This window comes from Scyliorhinus canicula, chromosome 16 (assembly GCF_902713615.1).
Source record: "Scyliorhinus canicula chromosome 16, sScyCan1.1, whole genome shotgun sequence".
NCBI classification, from domain to species: Eukaryota; Metazoa; Chordata; class Chondrichthyes; order Carcharhiniformes; family Scyliorhinidae; genus Scyliorhinus; species Scyliorhinus canicula.
In genome coordinates, this window is record NC_052161.1 from 115,087,262 (window position 1) to 115,106,551 (window position 19,290).

General features: G+C 48.3%; 1 protein-coding gene across 4 annotated transcripts in view; it reads right to left on the bottom strand.

The window, feature by feature from the left end:
- padi2 (peptidyl arginine deiminase, type II) overlaps positions 1–19,290 on the bottom strand; it is a 41,708-nt gene that overhangs the window by 20,180 nt on the left and 2,238 nt on the right. Inside the window, exons 1-4 of one of the 4 annotated variants that reach the window (XM_038821893.1) lie at positions 6,887–6,901; positions 5,923–6,020; positions 3,079–3,259; positions 1,579–1,651 (exon numbers count right to left, since the gene is read on the bottom strand). In XM_038821893.1, the coding sequence (XP_038677821.1) occupies positions 1,579–1,651; positions 3,079–3,259; positions 5,923–6,014 (346 nt within the window). In that variant the 5' untranslated portion in view covers positions 6,015–6,020; positions 6,887–6,901. Of the gene's footprint in view, positions 1–1,578; positions 1,652–3,078; positions 3,260–5,036; positions 5,056–5,922; positions 6,021–6,741; positions 6,833–6,886; positions 6,902–19,290 lie in introns of those variants that run through there. The other 3 variants (XM_038821891.1, XM_038821892.1, XM_038821894.1) reach the window with 3 other exon arrangements.

The window sequence follows — 19,290 nt, forward strand, 5'->3', positions numbered from 1 at the left end:
TGGAACTCTTTACCTCAAAGCGGTGGAGGCTGGGGTAAGTGAATACTCTTATGATGGAGATAGATAGATTCTTGTAAGGCAAGGGAAATCAAAGGATATTGGGGGTAGAACAGGAATATGGAATTCAAAACACAACCAAATCAGCCATGATCTTATTGAATGGCAGAACAGCCCAGAGGTGCCCGCGAATGGCCTGCTCCTATTTCATAGGTTTGCATGTTCATTTGTAAATTGTCATAAAAATCCATCTGGTTCACTAGTGTGCTTTAGGGAAAGAAATCTGCCATCCTTACCTGGCCTACATGCGACTCCGGATCCACAGCAATGTGGTTGACTCTTAAATGCCCTCTAAAATGGGAGGGCAGTTAGGGATGGACAATAAATGGTGGCTCAGCCAACAATGCCCACGTCTCACAAAATGAATTTAGAAAGACAGCAATATGACAATGACCAGATAATATGCTTTTGTGATGTCGAATGAGGACTAAATATTGGCCAGGAGTCTGTGGATATCCAAGGATGATCCAGGGTTAGCTCCCCGTTTTCCTTCAAAATAGGATCTTTAACTCCCGCCTGAGCAGGCAGCCTTGGTTTAATGTTTTATCCGGAGAATGGCATCTCCTGCTGTGCAGTATTTCCTCAGTACCGCACCTGGAGTCTCAAACTTGATTTCTGTGTTCAAGTCCCAGTGTGGAGCTTGAACATGCAATCCTGGGGCTTGGAGGCGGGAGAGCTGCCTACAGAGGCAGAGCTGACACAGATGGCAAGTTCATTGGCTGCTGTTGGTTGTGGTCAGGACTCTGCAACATCTTTTGCTATTCTTCAAACAATGCTTCTTGGCTCTTTAACATTGGCCTAAACAGGTAGACCGGGCCTTAGTTTCACATCTCATTCAAAGGGTCACATTCCCTCAGAAGGATCAACCTGCACCAAGTGCTTGAGGTTTGGAGTGAACCACCAGACAACAATATCCAGGGATTGGGGGCACCTGGGTGGTTGAGCTCTGGGAAGGGTTATTCTCTTGCACCCCTGATGCCACCTAGGCACCCTGGCAGCACCATCCATGTGCCACTCTGTCAATGCCAAGGTGCCCAGGTGTCATTTGGCCCGCATCGGGAATCAGGTCCCATGGTGCCCTTATTAGGTGCGGTTTGAGGGGTTCGATGACTCTCTGATAGGCGAGTAAGGGTGTTGGGGGGGGGGGTTTCGAAGGTCACGTGGGGGGGGGGGGGGGGGGATCCTTGAGAGTTTTAATGGCATCACAATCCCTTACTGCAATGACGAGTGGAGCTCCTCAGTGTAGGAAATTAGTCTAATTGTGGCCTTGGTGGGTATTTCCTGCTGAGGCCCTGAAATAAAACAGAGTCCCATTATGTAGCGGGTTCTCGGTGAAACATGTTTGACATGGGACTCACATCTGTTAAATCACAATCTTGGACTTTCTTTCTATGCTGTACCCTAACAGGAGATTTTTAAAATAGATTTAGAATTTAAAGTTCAAATGATTTTTATTATATTTCCATGAGCATAGGCAGTATATCCAGCAGCATCCATTAAATTTGTGTGGGCGACGCTTACCAACAGCTGTAAACTGTAGGGTCATCTTGTCAATGGGGTTGTCGGACGTATCCTCATAAAATGTAACTGTAACCTAAAGGAAGAGAATGGGCACGGAGTTAAAAACCTAGGATTGAATGCACATACGATTTAAATTTTGAACAAGGATGTGAAGTTGGGCAAGGGAACGAGCAATCCCGCCTCTAACCCTCACTCTTTGACCTCAGGCACGCAGACTAACCAATCCGGTGAGGTTCAAGAGTGGCTTGTAGAACCGTAACCTCAGAATGACATGATGTGGAGATGCCGGCTTTGGTCTGGGGTGGGCATTGTAAGACGTCTTACAACACCAGGTTAAAGTCCACCAGGTTTGTTTTGAATCACTAGCTTTTGGAGCGCAGCTCTTTCCTCCGAGGAAGCTAGTGATTCGAAACAAACCTGTTGGACTTTAACCTGGTGTTGGATGGCGTCTTACTCAGAATGACATAGCATGCGAAGAAAGGACAGGGATGGAGTTTGGAGCACTTCAAAGCACGGTCCCATTACCATCCTAACGTGTTTTTTTTTAATGTGTTTTCAGATATTTACTGAAATTCTATCTTTTCATTTTGCTTTGCATTGGATTGGTGAATTATTCCAAATGCTTATCACTCAAAGTTCTTCCTAACAAATACTTGTTTAAAACGTGCTTTCAAATCATTTTTATTCATGGGATGTGGGGCATCACAGGCTGGGCCAGCATTTGTTGTCCATCCCTAATTGCCCTTGAACCGAGTGGCTAGCTTGGCCATTTCAGGAGGCATGCTAAGAGTCAACCACATTGCTGTGGGCCTGGAGTCACATGTAGGCCAGACCAGGTAAGGAAGGCAGATTTCCTTCCCCAAAACGGACACTAGTGAACCAGATGGGTTTTTACAACAATGGGTTCATGGTCATCATTGGACTTTAAGTCCAGAAATTTATGGAATTCAAATTTCACTACCTGCCATGGCGGGATCTGAACCCAGGCCTCTATAGCATTACCCTGGGTGAGTGGATTATTAGTCCAGTGACAATGCCAATGCACCACTACCTCCTCCATTCCACCTTTCCTGATCAATTTGAAGTGCTATTTTGTATTTATCTGAGATGCACCATTTAATATTTTATGTCCTGGCGTGAGGTCACCACTTAATTCTCTCCCTTGCAGAATGTAGAGCTCAAGCTTCTTTAACCATTTCAAATGGTTGAACCCCTTAGAGATGTACCGTTAGAGATGTACAGCCCGAAAGGGGACTGTTGCATTGCATCAAATACTAATCTGTTTCCATTTCCTCTTCAATTTCCGGATGGTGATCGCTCTCCTTTCTACTTGAGGGAAGGAGTAACGAAAACTGGAGGAGAAAATAAGAAAGGAAGTGACAAGAGAGTACTATGAAATAAAGACAATAGTACGATCCCAAGGTCAAGGGATGCAGAAAGTGGCACCAGAAATACTTCTCACGGCAGAGGCAATCACAGGAAAAGGGGAAATAGTGTTACCTTGTTGTCATTGACATCCTTGCTCGTCTTATCCTGTCTAACTAGGAGAATGGTTCCTTTGCGGAGAACCAATTTAACTGCATGTTCAGTCACCGGGGTTACATGCTGTTGATCTAAAATGGAGCATTTCACACCGGGGCTAAAGCGGATTTCAAAAAGCTGGGAATTTGGAGGTGATGGCCTGCGGAAAGAGACAGTTCAATTGAGGTCATGGATTGATTTTATTTTTAAAAAGCATCTGTATCTTTACAGTTACACTGGCTCAAATAAACAAATCTCATTGTTTCCCTGGCCCACTCAGTAGCAATCCTGTCTGAGTCAGAAGGGTGTACATTCTGACACCACGCAAGAATTCCATACATAAGCTAACTTAACCAGTGTGATTGTGGGATGAAAGACATTAGAAAGCTTCATTTTTATTACTCATGGTCTCTTGCCCTACTCGTGACAATAAAGCGATTTTCATTCCTCGAACCACAACAGCCCTTGTGGTGATGGTTCTTCTACTGACACTGTCAGGCAATGAACAAACAGTGGTATATATCCAAGTCAGAAAGGTCAGTGACTTGGAACTCAATGTTTCCGGGATCTTGCTGCTTCTTAGGTCGAAGGGCTAGGATGAGCTTTTTGTAGATAGAACATACATATAGAATTGTCCATGTCGTTGAGTAGATTTAGGTGTCATAGCTCCACTGGAATAATTACTTGGTTGGAGGTGGGGAACAGATTTCCAGCACTGTGTCTGGGGGACAGATTTACAGCACTGTGTCTGGAATGCTATCAGGTCGATAGCCTTCGTTATGTCTATTGCACTCAGCTGCTTCCTAATGTCAGTGCAGGTACGAAGCTGGTTCCACACTGCCATCGATGATGAATAGGGCCAGCAGGAAAGGAACCATCCACTATTGTCCATTTGGCAATTTCAGCTTAAGATATTGGCAAACACTTAACTTTTTCCTCTTGCTCTGCACGGTGCTAGTCTCAACTATAACACAGGATGGGGATGTTCGCGGAGTCTCCTTCTGTCCATTGTCGATCGTTCTCCTCAACCAAATATGCTAGAACCTTTGCTTTTATCCATTGGTCATGGTCTCACTCCGCACTTTTCTTTCCTTCCTGCTTTTTGTGTTGGACGCACATTGTGTACTGTACTGTAGCTTCACTATGTTCAAACCTTATTCTAAGGCATGTCTGGAGTCACTCCTGGCATGTCCCACTACAATGACCATTGAACCAGTGCTAGACACTCACTTTGAGGGATTTTTGTAAGTCACTGTTTGAGTGAGACATGAATGTACACGAGTGTACGTAAAAATATTCCTGTGACGCGCTTGAAGAGAAACAAAGGGTTCTTTCTCCTGGTGTCTCAACCAACTCATTCATCAATCAACAAAGGCCGATTGTTAATCTCCTTGTTGTTTATGCGATCTTGCTGTGCACAAATCAATTGCTTATCTTCCCTATAAAACAAATGACTACAGGTCCAAAGTCATTCGCTGGTTATATAATGTTTTGAAACATCTGTGTGCAAGCGGTTATCAAAATTCAAGTCCTTTTTGACCCTAGTAATCGTCTCTCCGGGGACTAACAAATTGCATTTTATGCATGTTATAGAGTAAGTGGGACTAGTTATTTGTTAAAAACGAATCAATACACCTATCCAGTTCATTCCTTATTGTAAAATGAGGCTTTTGAAAACTATAATTGAGGGTTTCTAGTGTTTCACGAGGTATTTCATCATGCAATAGGAGATTCTCCAATTATAAAATTTGTCACAAAAGGTTACCAGGCACTTTTGTCTCCTTAATTTTCTCACACACAAGACACCTGCTGCCAAGATTATGACGCAGGAAAAAAGGTGATCGGTATTTCCTCTCCAAAGAAAGATAAAGCAGGTAACAATGAGTCAGTTAGTTTAACATTAGTTGTGGGAAAACTCAAAGGTAAAGTTAACGCACATTTAGAAATGTTTGGAATAAATTAATGACTCTTATGGTTCCATGGAATTTCTCAGTGCCTCCTTGCAAAAGTCAGCGTGGGCTTCCCTGGGCCCCACTTGGATTGATCAGGTGACAGCCCTTTCATTAATGAGGCGCGAGGTTTCCGTTAGTCACCAGGCGCGAGCCTCCAGCCGCGCGCCGAGTCTAACGGCCACACCACAGAAGGTCCGGCAGCCATTGCAGGAGGCCCGAAAGGAGTCACGGCTGCCCCAGAGCACTGGGCCGCCTGGGATCAAGCCAAGCCAAGCCAGGGCTGGGTTGGTAGCCCCTCCCTCCGCGGAGAGAGAGGTAGGAGTTTGCCATGTTCGACAGGTGCACACGGCCAAACAGTGGATGGGAGGGACCCCCGATTGGCACAGAGGAGCCCGGGAATGAGGCCGAACCCGCCCCTGTCTCACCAACCGGCAGGCTCCCTCTTGCCCACAGGCCTCTCCTTCCATTCATTGTCAGAGCGCTGGTGGAAGGAGGCCCCTAAGCTGCGCATTAATTGCCCACTTAAGGAGCTGAACTGGATCATGGATGGGTCTGCCCTGCCACTGGTACAATCGTGGTAGGAACAGGGTTGGGATACCATCCAGAGCACAGTGCCCAAAGTTAGGGGTTCACCCATCTGTTGGCCCATGAAGTCAGTCCAGATCAAATATTAGAATATAGGAAACATTGCAACAAACCCTGGTCCTGTTTACCATCGAGGGAATACAGCCACATTTTAATCAAAAGGGAAAATGCTGGAACATCTCAGCAGGCCTGGCAGAGTCTGTAGGGAGGGAAAAGAGCTAACGTTTCGATGATCCTTTCTCAAAGCCAGCATACAGGATAGAGAAATCAGTTAGTTCTGACTTACTTGTAAACATCAATGCTGAGTTCGGTCCCCAACACATAATTCATCTGGGTGGGTTTCCCACATTCCAGGCGCACAGTCCTTTGCTTGGACATAGCTCTCTACAGGGAAAGAGTCAGTGTTTCAGCTCAGCTGATCTATAGCCACCCACTGTCCTGCTCACAATAACAGCCCAGAGCCACCAGTCTCTTGTGTGCTTTCAAGAGCTTTTGTAATTGAGTATAATCAGCAGCTGCCGTCATCTCTTTATTCTCCCTGTATACTTATCTAGTTAGTTTACAATTTAACAATCTAGCTTGAAAGCCATTTCTTTGGTGCAGTTGTATGTGAGCAAAGTATCAACAAAAGGGAAACTGTCCCATTCAGCAGGTGCTGTTATGAACCAACAAAGAGACTGAACGACTAATTTGAATTGTTTATTCTCTTCCATGTTCAAAGATAAATCTCCATTCTGAATTGCTTGTTCATGAAATGCTCAGTGAATAGTTAACCTGGTAACTAATCCATTGAACCAACTTGTTTTACTTTGCTTCAGATTTAGTTTGAATCTGCCCTGCTTTTGGCTCATGTGATGCTTCCTGTTCCACACTGAAAATGGTCTTTTACTGTTCCCCGCCCCTTCAGGAACATTTCCGAGCTCAGTTTGATTTTAGATTGAATCTACTCAGCTTCTGGCTCATGGGATGCTGCTGTTCAAAACTAAAAACAAAGCTCAGTCTTTAACTGCTCCCCCGCCTCTGCACACCAAAACACAAAGAACTGCCACCTTGTGCTTTCCAAGCTGATTCACATAATCTGGTCTCTAGCACAAGCTAAACGTACCTGTGTAACTGTACACCTTGACTCCTTGAATGTCAGAGCTCAATATATTCCTATTTTTGCACAACGTCTGCCCAGTGAACGCCGGCTAATTAGGCTGCTGATTCAACATTTGTCCTTCAAAGCCCTTTAGGGACGGGAACCTTACCTGTTCCAACCAACATGTGATGTCAGCCCTGCATCATGTGATTATTAAAAAAAAATTTTTTTTAAATTCTATTCAAATTTTCCCCCAACAAATTTAATCTCAACGAAGAAAAGAGAAAAACAAATACCCCTCCCCCCCCTCCCCCATACAAAAACAAGAAATTAACAACAAGAAAGAGTAATAAGCGTAGAACCATAAGAACAAACCCCCATAACGAACCCACAGTCCCCCCAATCCCCCCCCCCCCCCCCCCCCCCCCCCGGTTGCTGCTGAAGTTGTCCACCCTCTAATGCTCTGCCAGAAAATCAAGAAAAGGCTGCCAGGATTCCGAGCTTGGGGGCTTTGCGTCCCTCCACTGCAAAAGGATCCTTCGCCGGGCTACGAGGGACGCAAAGGCCAGAATACCAGCCTCTCTCGCCTCCTGCACTCTCGGCTCCGATGCTACCCCAAAAATAGCGAGCCCCCAGCCCAGTTCAACCCTGGAGCCGACCACTTTGGATAAGGTCCCCACCACTCCCTTCCAGAAACCCTCCAACGCCAGACACGCCCAGAACATGTGGGTGTGATTTGCTGGGCTCCCCGAACACCTGTCCTCGCCCCCAAAGAACCGGCTCAGACTGGTCCCAGTCATATGCGCCATATGCAGCACCTTTAGCTGGATTAGACTAAGCCATGTGCAAGAAGAGGAGGAATTCACCCTCCCCAGGGTGTCCGCCCACGTCCCCTCGTCGATTTCCTCCCCCAAACTCCTCCTCCCACTTCGCTTTCAGCTCCTCCACTGAGGCCTCCTCCCCCTCCTGCATCATCTGATAAATTGCAGAGATCCTACCCTCGCCGACCCACGTCCCCGAGAGCACCTTATCCTGAACCCCCCTTTGCGGCAATAGCAGAAACTCCGCTACCTGGCCCCTAACAAACGCCCTAATCTGCATGTACCTAAAGGAATTCCCTGGGGGTAGACCCCACTTCCCCTCCAACTCATCTAAGGACGCAAACTTCCCGTCTAGGAAGAGGTCCCCCATCCGCCTGATACCTGCCCTGTGCCAACTCAAAAACCCTCCATCTATCCTCCCTGGTACAAACCGGTGGTTTCCCCGTATCGGGGACCAAACCGAGGCCTTCACTTTCCCTCCCCCCTATGCCGCCTCCACTGCCCCCAGATTTTGAGGGTAGCTGTCACTACTGGACTCGAAGAGTACCTTGCCGGGGGGAGCAGCAACGGGGCTGTCACCAGCACCTCTAAACTCGTGCCCACACAGGACACCGCCTCCATCCTCTTCCAAGTGGCTCCCTCCCCCTCCATCATCCACCTACGAATCATTGCCACGTTCGCAGCCCAGTAATACCCACACAGGTTGGGCAGCGCCAATCCACCCACCTCCCTGCCTCACTCCAAGAATACCCTCCTCACCCTCTGGGTCTTCTGCGCCTACACAAACCCCGTAATGGTCCTGTTAACCCTCCTAAAGAAAGCCTTTGGCATCATAATGGGTAAACACTGGAAGAGAAACAAAAACCTCGGGAGCACCGTCACCTTAACCGACTGGACCCTGCCCGCTAGGGAGAGTGGCAACACATCCCACCTCCTGAACTACTCCTCCATCTGCTCCACCAGCCTCGTGAAGTTTAATCTATGCAGGGCCCCCCAGCTCCTGGCTATCTGGACTCCCAGGTATCTGAAGCTCCTCTCTGCCCTTTTTAGTGGGAGCTCCCCTATCTCTTTATCCTGGTCCCCCATATGCACCACAAACAGCTCACTCTTCCCCACATTGAGCTTATAGCCAGAGAAGTCTCCAAACTCTCCCAGGATCCTCATCACCTCCTCATAAAAGGTCCTGAACACTCCGTTAATGCCCCTTGCATTCCGCACCAGACTCCCTCCTACATCTCTAACTCCCCCTATCTCCCTCGCCGCCTCCCGCTTCCGGAGCTGGTGGGCCAGCATCCGACTTGCCTTCTCCCCGTACTCATATACCGCCCCCTGCGCCCTCCTCCACTGCGCCTCCGCTTTCCGGGTGGTCAATATGTCAAACTCCGCTTGGAGACTACGACGCTTCCTCAAAAACCCTTCTTCCGGGACCTCCGCGCACCTCCTGTCCACCCTTACCATTTCTTCCACCAACCTCTCCCTCTCCTTTTTCTCCCCCCTCTCCCTGTGTGCCCTAATAGAAATCAGCTCCCCTCTAACCACCGCCTTCAACGCCTCCCAGACCACCCCCACCTGCACCTCCCCAATGTCATTAGTTCCCAAATACCCCTCTATACACCTCCGGACCCGCCCACATACCTCCTCATCCGACAGCAGCCCCACCTCTAACCTCCACAGCGGCCGTTGATCCTTCCCCTCCCCCAGCTCCAGGTCCACCCAATGCGGAGCGTGGTCTGATATGGCCATCACCCGGGCCTGCTTCATCGGCCCATTCAGCCCCCTTACATTCCATGTGACCAGCCGAATCGGGGGGCTCTTCCCTCTCCCTCTGCGCCGGTCAGCCATAACTCTCCCTCGGCCCCCCACGTGCCCGCAGTACCCCCACGGCCTGTTCCCCACTGTGGCAGATCCCCATCCCGACCCCCCCAGCACCATCTGTTCCCCTTCGGCCCTTCCAGCAGCAACCCGGTACCCCCCCCCATAGCTAGGCCCCCCCCCCAGCTGCGTTGCCCCTCTCGTCGTACTTCTGTACGTCAGCTGACTCCTACTGATCCTGGCTGCTCCCGCCAACCCAACGAGCCCCCCCCCCCCCCCCCCCCCCCCCCCCCGGTGTGACACAACTGCCCCTGCCTGGTGCAGGCCCCTCCCATTCCGCCTCCAGCGCGGGAAAAAAGCTCGCGCTTCCATCTTAAACCCCGCCCCCCCGAACTAAAATGCGGAAGAAAGAAAAAAAAAAGGGCGCGCGTCCCAACGGGCCTGCAATACAGCTCCCCAACCGTCCACCAGTAAGAAAGGCACCAAAATAAATAGTTGAAAAGCCCCAAAAAGAGAAAAAACAAAAAAGGTCCAACAAAGAAGTACAAGGGAGAACAGAGCCCCCGGACAATGTACATCAGTCACCAACCCCCCCTCAGTCCTCAGTTCGAGTCCAGCTTCTCTGCCTGGACGAAAGCCCAGGCACCTTCCGGGGAGTCAAAATAGAGCTGGCGGTCTTTATAAGTGACCCAGAGGCGTGCCGGCTGTAGCAGGCCGAACTTCATCCCTTTCTTGTGCAGCACTGCCTTCGACCGGTTAAAACCAGCCCTTCTCTTTGCCACCTCCGTGCTCCAGTCCTGATCGATCCGGATCTCTGTGTTCTCCCACCTGCTGCTCCTCCTTTTTAGCCCATCTCAGCACACATTCACGGTCGACGAAGCGGTGAAAACGGACCAGCACCGCCCTTGGCGGCTCGTTCGGCCTGGGCTTTCTCAGCAACACTCGATGGGCACCCACCAGCTCCAAGGGCTCTTGGAAGGACCCCGCACCCATTAGCAAGTTCAGCATCAAGGCCACATAGGCCCCCAGGTCCGATCCCTCCAGCCCCTCTGGGAGGCACAGGATCCGCAAGTTCTTCTGCCGCGAGCGGTTTTGCATTTCCTCCATCCTCGCTTGCCAATTTTTGTGGAGCGCCTCGTGCGACTCCACCTTCACTGCCAGGCCTAGGATTTCATCCTCGTTCTCCGAGGCCTTTTGCTGTAACTCGCGGATCTCTGCACCCTGAGCCATCTGAGTCACCATGAGCTTGTCCAGTGAGACCTTAAGCAGTTCCAGCAGCTCAGCTTTCAACTCTCTGAAGCTGCTCCTGCGCCCACTGCTGCCACGCTGCCGGTTCCCCGCCCGCCGCCATCTTGTTCTTCTTGCTTCACACATTTCCTTGCTCCAAAGCCGATTTTCTGACTGCCCCGCTCCTGGTCCAGTCCATCCACCGGCAGATAAACGCAGCAGATGTGTTCCCACACCGGGAAAAGTCCAACCAGTGCCACTACGGGCCCTTAAAAGAGCCCAAAAGACCGAAAATAGCAGGAGCCACTGAACGTGCGGCTTAACTCCGCATCACCGTAACCGGAAACGTGATTTTTTTTTATTAATGTGTTCTGAAAGAACGTTGCCAGCTACACGGTTGTCAACAATTCTTTGCAGACAGCTAATGGAGGCCAATTAATTCAGCAACAGTCACATCCTGAAAACAATACAACAAAAGATAAGGAGGCGACTAATTTAATTGAAGTAAAGGACCAGTTTGAGCCGGGGAGGATGGACGCAAGGTTCCCGGGAAGGGAAGAGAGGGAGATTAAGGAAATGAAGGATTTTTTTTTGGGAGGGCGATTTGTGAGTTTGGAGGGGGTGGGCGAGCTGTATGCAGGTGCAGGACTTTATCAGGAAGGTCTTCCAGACATTTCCGATTGCGCCTGCCTCCTCATTGATGGAGGAGGTTTGTCAGTAGGGCAATTGGAGAGAGGGGTCTTGGCGATTTGCAGGAGGATGTTGGAGGAGAGCAGGTTGTCCATGAAGGGGTTTAGGTGGAGTGGGAGGAAGGGTTGGGCGTGGTGCTGGAAGATGGTGTGGTGGAGTTTGTGTTGCTAAATTCAGGATGGTTGGCGTAGTGTTCACAAAGACCACAAAATAGCTTAACTTGAACAAAGCTATAAATTTATTAACATTACTAATTTAGATTCGACACGTACTCCTAAATAATACAGTTGATAATTAACATATAATCTGCAGTCATCTACAACTAATCTCTGCAATATTATAAACTATGATCTGCTCTCACTCACACTATTTTTCCTTCAGTCTGTACTTTAGCTAACTACTTCACTTCTCTCCCCCACAAGGCTTAGCATCAATGACTTGTATACTTGTTATTCTAGCTCCCTCCAGTGGCTGATCTAGACATTTGATTCCCACTTGCAGTTCTTACATTTATGATAATACCACACCCCCCTTTCTTTGGAAAAGAAAAATATTATAAACTTTGTGATGTTTTTCTTTGAACATTATATGAGCTAGCATTAATCCTGATCTTGTTGCAAATAACTTACATCACTTTGTTGAGAAGTGAATAATTATTACAGTCATTACAAATGTAATCCGTTCTATGGTTTCCTTGTTCTAGTTGATCTTCTCAGTGATTTCTACAAAGTATGCAATTGATCTTCCATATTGTCTTGCTGTTTTGATAACAACTAAGGATTAGGAAAGCCAATGACCTTGAAGATGTTATCAATAACCTGTTGAGGTTGAGACGGAACCTGATGTTTGATTCGCAACAGTGCTCCTCTATTTCGTTTGAACATAGAACCATAATCAGTCTGAACTAAGTACGATTTGGGAGCGACATGTCTTAGACTTTAGCTATGCGTTGCCATTCACCATCAGGATTTTGTATGCATACGTAATTTCCTTTTAATATCGATAGAGGTTTTGTTTACTTGTCATAGTTCTCTTTTTGTTTCTGTTTTCGTAATCTGATGCGGTTGTGTATCTCTCGTTGATCCACATCTGGAATAGTTATCTCAGTTAACATGGTGGAAACTTTTCTACCCATTAACATCTGAGCTGGTGATAATCCAGATGACGGTGGTGTTGCTCTGTACGTCAACAGTGCCAAAAATAAATCTTTGTTACATTAATTGCTTTATGGAATAATTTTTTGATTATTCCTATGCCCTTTTCTGCTTTGCCATTTGATTGAGGATGCAGTGGGCTTGATGTGATTTAAAGTTGTACTTCTCTGCAAACTGTGTCCACTCCCAGCTTATGAAGCAAGGACCAATGTCAGAGACAACCTGTAATGGTATCCCGTGGCATGCAAAAATGGATTTTGCTGCACGTATGACAGATCTTGTCGTTGAATCATTCCGCATCATCACCTCGGGATAGTTGGAATAATAGTCGATGATGACTAGATAGTCATGACCTTTTAATGTAGGTCAAATTCATACCATCTTTGATCCATGGTTTGGTGATGAGTTCATCTTCTTCCATACTATCTTTGCACTGCACAGGTTGATGCATTTGGCAGATGGTGCATGCCTACATAATTGACGTCCCTGTTGATTCCAGGCCAGTATACAGATTGTCTTCCTGAACAACGACATTTTTCTATACCCTGATAACCCTCGTAATTCTGTTGCAGAACTCCTTGTCGGAGGCACGCAGGAATAACTATTCTATCCCCTTTGAGTTGGAATCCATCTATTACTGTGAGGGGCTGGTTTAGCTCACTCAGCTAAATCGCTGGCTTTTAAAGCAGACCAAGCAGGCCAGCAGCACGGTTCGATTCCCGTACCAGCCTCCCCGGACAGGCGCCGGAATGTGGCGACTAGGGGCTTTTCACAGTAACTTCATTGAAGCCTACTCGTGACAATAAGCGATTTTCATTTCATTTCATTTGATACTTTGAAAGGCATAGCAACATCCATTGGGCCATCCTTCTGAGGTATTTGATTACCTCTTCATTCCAAACTTTAACACGTTTCACCATTCATTGCTTAGACCTCACGGACAACCTGTCTCTAGTAAACTTCTCCCTGTTCAATTAACCCCTCTCTCTTGGTTTCTGCAACGGCACAAAAAACATGATCAGAAAAATGTTGATGGGTGCGATTCTCCGGAAAGATTTTGAAGTGTGCTCGAAAGCACGATTTGTCGCGGGTTTCCCGGCGCTTGACCCAGCGATGCTGGCAATGCTATTCAACGTTAATTGGTCCACTTAACGAGGACTCACAGGCTTCCCGTCCCGAATGCCAGCTGACCAGCTGCTTCGCCGGGACAGTGTGCTCCAGCCTTCTGCTAACCAGGTCGAGCTGCACTTAATCTGCATTTGTTCAGCCAACCCCAGCCAGCTTGCAACAATGGTGCTGAGGAGACCAGCCCCAAGATTTGGGGATGCAAGGGCAGCACGGTGGCACAGTGGTTAGCATTGCTGCCTACGGCGCTGAGGACCTGGGTTCGAATCCCGGCCCTGGGTCACTGTCTGTGAGGAGTTTGCACATTCTCCCTGTGTCTGCGTGGGTTTCGACCCCACAACCCAGAAGATATGCAGGATAGGTGGATTGGCCACGTTAAATTGCCCCTTAATTGGAAAAAATAATTGGGTACTCTAAATTTATAAAAATAAAAAAAAAGATTTGGGGATGCTGACCTGGGGTGGCTCCTGGACACGGTGGAGGCCAGGAGGGATGTCCTGTTCCCCGAGGATCCCGGAGTTTGAGCCACAAGGCTGCCAGTGCTGCCTGGGACGAAGTTGTGGCAGCAGTCAGCTCAGGCAGTGTGACCAGGAGGATTGACCGCCAGTTGGAAGAAGGTCAACGGCCTAGTAGATACCAAAGTCCCATCCCCCTAGGGAGTGACCTCCAGCCCTCTCCCCCTTCACCACTCCTTTCACGCCTTACTGACTGAGCCACCCCTCCCACATGTCCATTCTCCCGCAGGTCCAACACCCAACGGTGCCGGCCCATCCCGGGCAACACCTTCTCCTGACCCTGAGGAGAACACCTTGGAGAAGAGCTCGAGGATGCAACCTTTACAGTTGCGTCACAGCTGTCATCCCCACTCTCCACCAGCGCAGATACACACACCTTGGTGGGAAATGCTAGTGGGCAAGCTTCTGGGGCACAATCTGGTGAGCACCACACTGCTGATGATGCACATCTGGTGGAGACAGGAACCCTCGGGCGAGACAGCAGTCGGGAGGTCTGCTGGATCCCTGGACCCAGCTGGGTACCAGCTTGGGTTACCCGGAGCTGATGGAGACAATAGGGAGAGGTCGGGACATTCAGTGGGCTATGTTACCGTCACTCCAGCAGTTCCATAGCCGCTTGGAGGAGTGCCAGAGGCTACGGGTGCAGGAGATGGCGCTGGCAATGAGTGGCACCGAGGCCAAGACTGGTAGGGTGGAGAGCCTGATGCACAACGTCAACACCACGAGTGAAGGTGTCCAAGGCGTTGCACAGTCAATGACAGACATGGCTGAGGGTCTCGGCAGAATGTCCGACTCACTAGGGGATGTGACCCAGTATTGGGCTGACCTTGATGAGGTTCTGCGGTACATGTCCCACTCTCAGCTGAGAATGGCCGAGGCGCTGCGGAGCTTGTCCCAGTCACTGAGGGGCATCAACACAATGGTGCCGGAGCATGTGGAGCAGCCAAGCGCAGCCGGGGCTCGAATCAGCTGCCCCGCCGTCCCAAAGTGAACCCCATGGCCCTATAGGCACCAACTGGGAGCAGGGGGTGCTGAGTGCCAACTCGGATCCATGGGACGGCGACAGTGGCCACCAACTCTCTCGAGTTTCACCCTTCTAATGAGGCCATGTTTCCGGATCAGGACACGGGACAGGGCGGCACGGCTATGCACGTGCTGTCGACAAGTGTACCGGGGCCCTCTGGCCCAGAAAACCCAGAGGACGGCCGCCAATGGCATCGAGTGCCACAGGACGAGGTAAGCAACTGGCTGCCTCGACCTCCGATGTGCATTCTGGGGTATCACCAAGACTTAGTGCTAGAGCTAGGAGGGCCAGGCACGTTGAGGATCACGAGGACACTGGGGATGGGGTTGGGAGGGTGAGGGCAACACCTTTGAACTGGGGTATTGTACAGCCTGGCTGTTCAGATGTTGGCTGCTGCATGTGTGGTGTTGCCTCCCGAGGTGTTCAGGTACAGTGTCTAGGCATCAAGGTGTGATTGGGATGCTAGGCAACCACCCCCACATGCTACATGGCCCCTCCCCCCACGGGGTCCACTTGGCATGTGTCAAGAGCTCACGGACCCACTATTTCCAATTCCCAATTAGCGATAGCCTTCAGATGTGCAGTCAAGAGTCCTCAGCAGTCGGTGGGGGTTATGGGTGATTGGTGGGACAGACGGGCAGGGACAATGGTTGCCCAGGAATGGGGTTGGGATCCAGGGGTTGGCATGGTGGTGCTGCGAGTGATGTCCCCCCAACCCCCGCCGAGCACAGGGGCAGCAAGTCCAGCACCTTCTGGCTCTTTGCCAGTGAGCAAAGATTGCTATTCATCTCCTCGGCTCCCCACAGAAGCCCTTCCGCACGGTTCCTGTTTTTGGCGTCTCCAGCAATTTGCCAGCTATGTTGCGCTTAAGCGCGAGTGTAACGAAGCCGGAAGATTGCACCCAATATTTTTTAACATCGAGTGAAGCCCAAATTAGTGCATTCCGTTTCGATATCAGGTAACACATAACTATGGTAGGCGGTGTGGGAGGATGTGGTGTATGCTTGGGATTGTGAAAGCGCTGATTTACTCTTCTTGTATACTTCATCATTTTCTCCCTGGTGCCAAGCTCCAGGATCTCTCAGAACGGGCTGAAAGCATTCTGAAGAGAGAGGGAGAGGGTGAACAGCCAGAGGTTGTGGTACATATTGGTACAAAAGGTGAGATCAAAAAGGAGGAGGCATTGAAAAACATTAAGGTAAACAAGTCCCCAGGGCCTGATGGGATATACCCATGAATACTGAGAAATCTTTGTATCCTCACTAGCTACAGGGGAGGTCCCGAGGATTAGAGAATAGCTAATGTTGTTTAAGAAGGGTAGCAAGGATAATCCAGGTAATTATAGGCCGGTGAGCCTTATGTCAGTGGTAGGGAAATTATTGGAAAGGATTCTTCGAGACAGTGTAGCCAATGAGAATTCCTAAATTTCAGTCCAGATGCAAGTATCAGTCGAACACCAGATAACTTCAATGATTCTTTTATTCGCCGCGGGGCTACACCAGTGTAACTCTGAGTTACAGCAAGTGAAGGCAATTTTCTTTCAGTTACAGTTAATTATATACTTGTACAAAACCCCTCCTTCGTACATTTATTTCTTTCTTTCAATATTCACGCAGTTAGTTCATTAGCTACATGGCATAGCATTTTATATCTCCGAAGGAGTAACTCATCCCCCAGCTGCGTCTCGTTCTCACAGACAGTCACAGCCAGGATCGCGATAAGGCCATACCAAGTCGAACACAGAAGCAATTCATCTCACAAGGCACATACACATATTACACAAACCTTGACATTCCATTTCCCATCAAGCTCTGATTCTAACTTGAGCCAAACTCTCATTCCCCCCTTTTTATCATTTTATGATAACTTAAAATCCATAGCCACTTGCCTCAGTCTTTCCCATTCTATCTGCACTTTTATCATTTTCCTACGTTCCTCTGCATCTTCTTTCTCATCCATTAGGCGCACTTCATGTTGCTGTACTAACTGTTGGGGAATTACTGCTGCACTGACACTTTTACATAAGCATTTCATTGGGAAGCTAAGCATGATTATTATAAGTATTGCCGCTCCCAGGATCATTAATCCATGCACCAGGTAAGACCCTCATGATCCGCTCAGATACGTGTTTACATTTCCCTTTTCTGCCTTTCGTTTTCATTACACCTTGTCCTTTGAAGGGTTGATGTTTGATCCCTTTCACTTTCTTGCCTATAAGGGTTGTTCTTCACTAACACATCTCTCCCTTATACCTTCGTCCTGGCGGTACAGTTTTATGCCTGTTTTTGCAATTATAGTCCCAACTACATCCAATCCGATGGCAGGGCAATCTTCCTTCAGTTCTTCATCAAGGAGTAGGGTTTGGTGCGGTCGTCGCACGTAGGCTGAACATCCGTCCACCTGGGTCACATTCCAGGATCCTCCTCCCTCAAGGTCGTTGCTGATGCAGCGCAAAGTGTCGTCCCGACACGGGTGATGGACTCGTTTTCCGCTGCCTCCACAGGTTCTTTGCTTGGCCTCCCCACTTGTCTCCAAGAGTCCCAGCAGGACTACAGTGATAAGTAGGTACTTCATCCTACAGGCTGGGTGGAACTGTACCCTAGGGCTTGGAAACAAAAAAGGTTACTTCTCATTTCACTTCAAGGCCTTACAATGATGGATGTGGATCCAGGCATTTTTCCCTTCCACCTTTACTGCAGTTGGGGTGGTAAGTAGGACTTGGTAAGGTCCCTCCCAACGAGGTTCCAGTCCTTTCCTAATCCAATTACTAATCAGGACATACTCTCCCGGATTAATAGTGACAGAAGGGAGGTACTTCCTCATAAGCAGCTCGCACCCGTGAATGGAGGCCTTTCAACACCTTGGTTAAGGTTATCACATAGTTGGCCATTTCAGTAGTCATGTGGTGGAATTGGACGTCCTTGGGGTTTTCTTGATCCCAGGGAGTTCGAAAGGGTCTGCCGTATAGAATTTCGGCGGGACTCAGTCGTGTCTTTCCGGTCGGGATTGCACGTATCTGGAAGAGGGCAATAGGCAATAATTTGAGCCAAGTGGCTCCAGTCTCTAGTCTCTGCCTGTAGTTTTGCCAGTTTTGTTTTTAATGTCTGATTTGCTCTTTCTACCATTCTCGCTGCCTGGGGTCGGTACGTGCAATGTAATTGTTGTTTTATTCCCAGCTGAGTACAAAATACCTTATTGATCTGTCCCACAAAATGAGGTCCATTATCAGAGCTTAATCGATGTGGAATCCCAAATCTAGGAACAATTTCTCGCATCAAAACTTTTACTACCGTGGGAGCTTTGTTATCTACAGTGGGGTAAGCTTCTATCCACTTTCTAAATACATCAACAATAACCAATACATGTTTATAACATTGGCTTCTTTCCAACTCAATGTAATCCATCTGGAGTGTCTCAAAGGGACCTTCCGGTAACGAGGTTTCAAAGACTGCTGCCTCGAATTAGTTTGTATTCTCATTTACATACAATCAATCAACTATATTCGCGTTACACTTATTACATGCAGTCAATCAAGTTTCCAAGCATCCCCAATTATCACATATATGGTTAAAGTGGGTGTTGTCTTACCCGCCCCTAACTTCATACAGAAGTCATTCAAAACTAACATAATGATGTCCTGTCTACAGCTGTAGACCTTGAGCTTATCAAGGATACATTGCATGTCTTGTTCTGAGAAGCTGTTATCAGTGGCTGTTGGGATACTGCCTGTACATACCCACGCTTGGGTCTCATAAGACAGTTTACAAGGAATGTGGCTTGTTCAGCCATTTTGTGTCATTAATATCACAATATAAGTTGTTCTACCTTCGCATTCAACCTTTGCATGTCTAGTGACTTTACCATAGAAGTTTCTGTCTTAAATCAAGTCACTACATTATTGATTATGCCTTTTCTAACCCTGTGTAGGTCGTCATGCCCTCAAAATCTAGTGGCACCAGTGTCATTGGCAGCCTGCTTCATAACAACCTTACTTAAAACACTGTACATATTTAATTCATATTATAAACAATACCGGAACGCGCGAGAAGCAGACACAAGTTATAGACGCATCCGATGTCTTTCCCCGAATGTAGCTGTAGCCAAGCATTAAAATAAGCTATATCCTTGGTCCAGTCTCTGACTGCTGGGATGCATATCCCATCAATAAAATTATGTAAAGCCCCATAGTTCATATAGCTACGTGT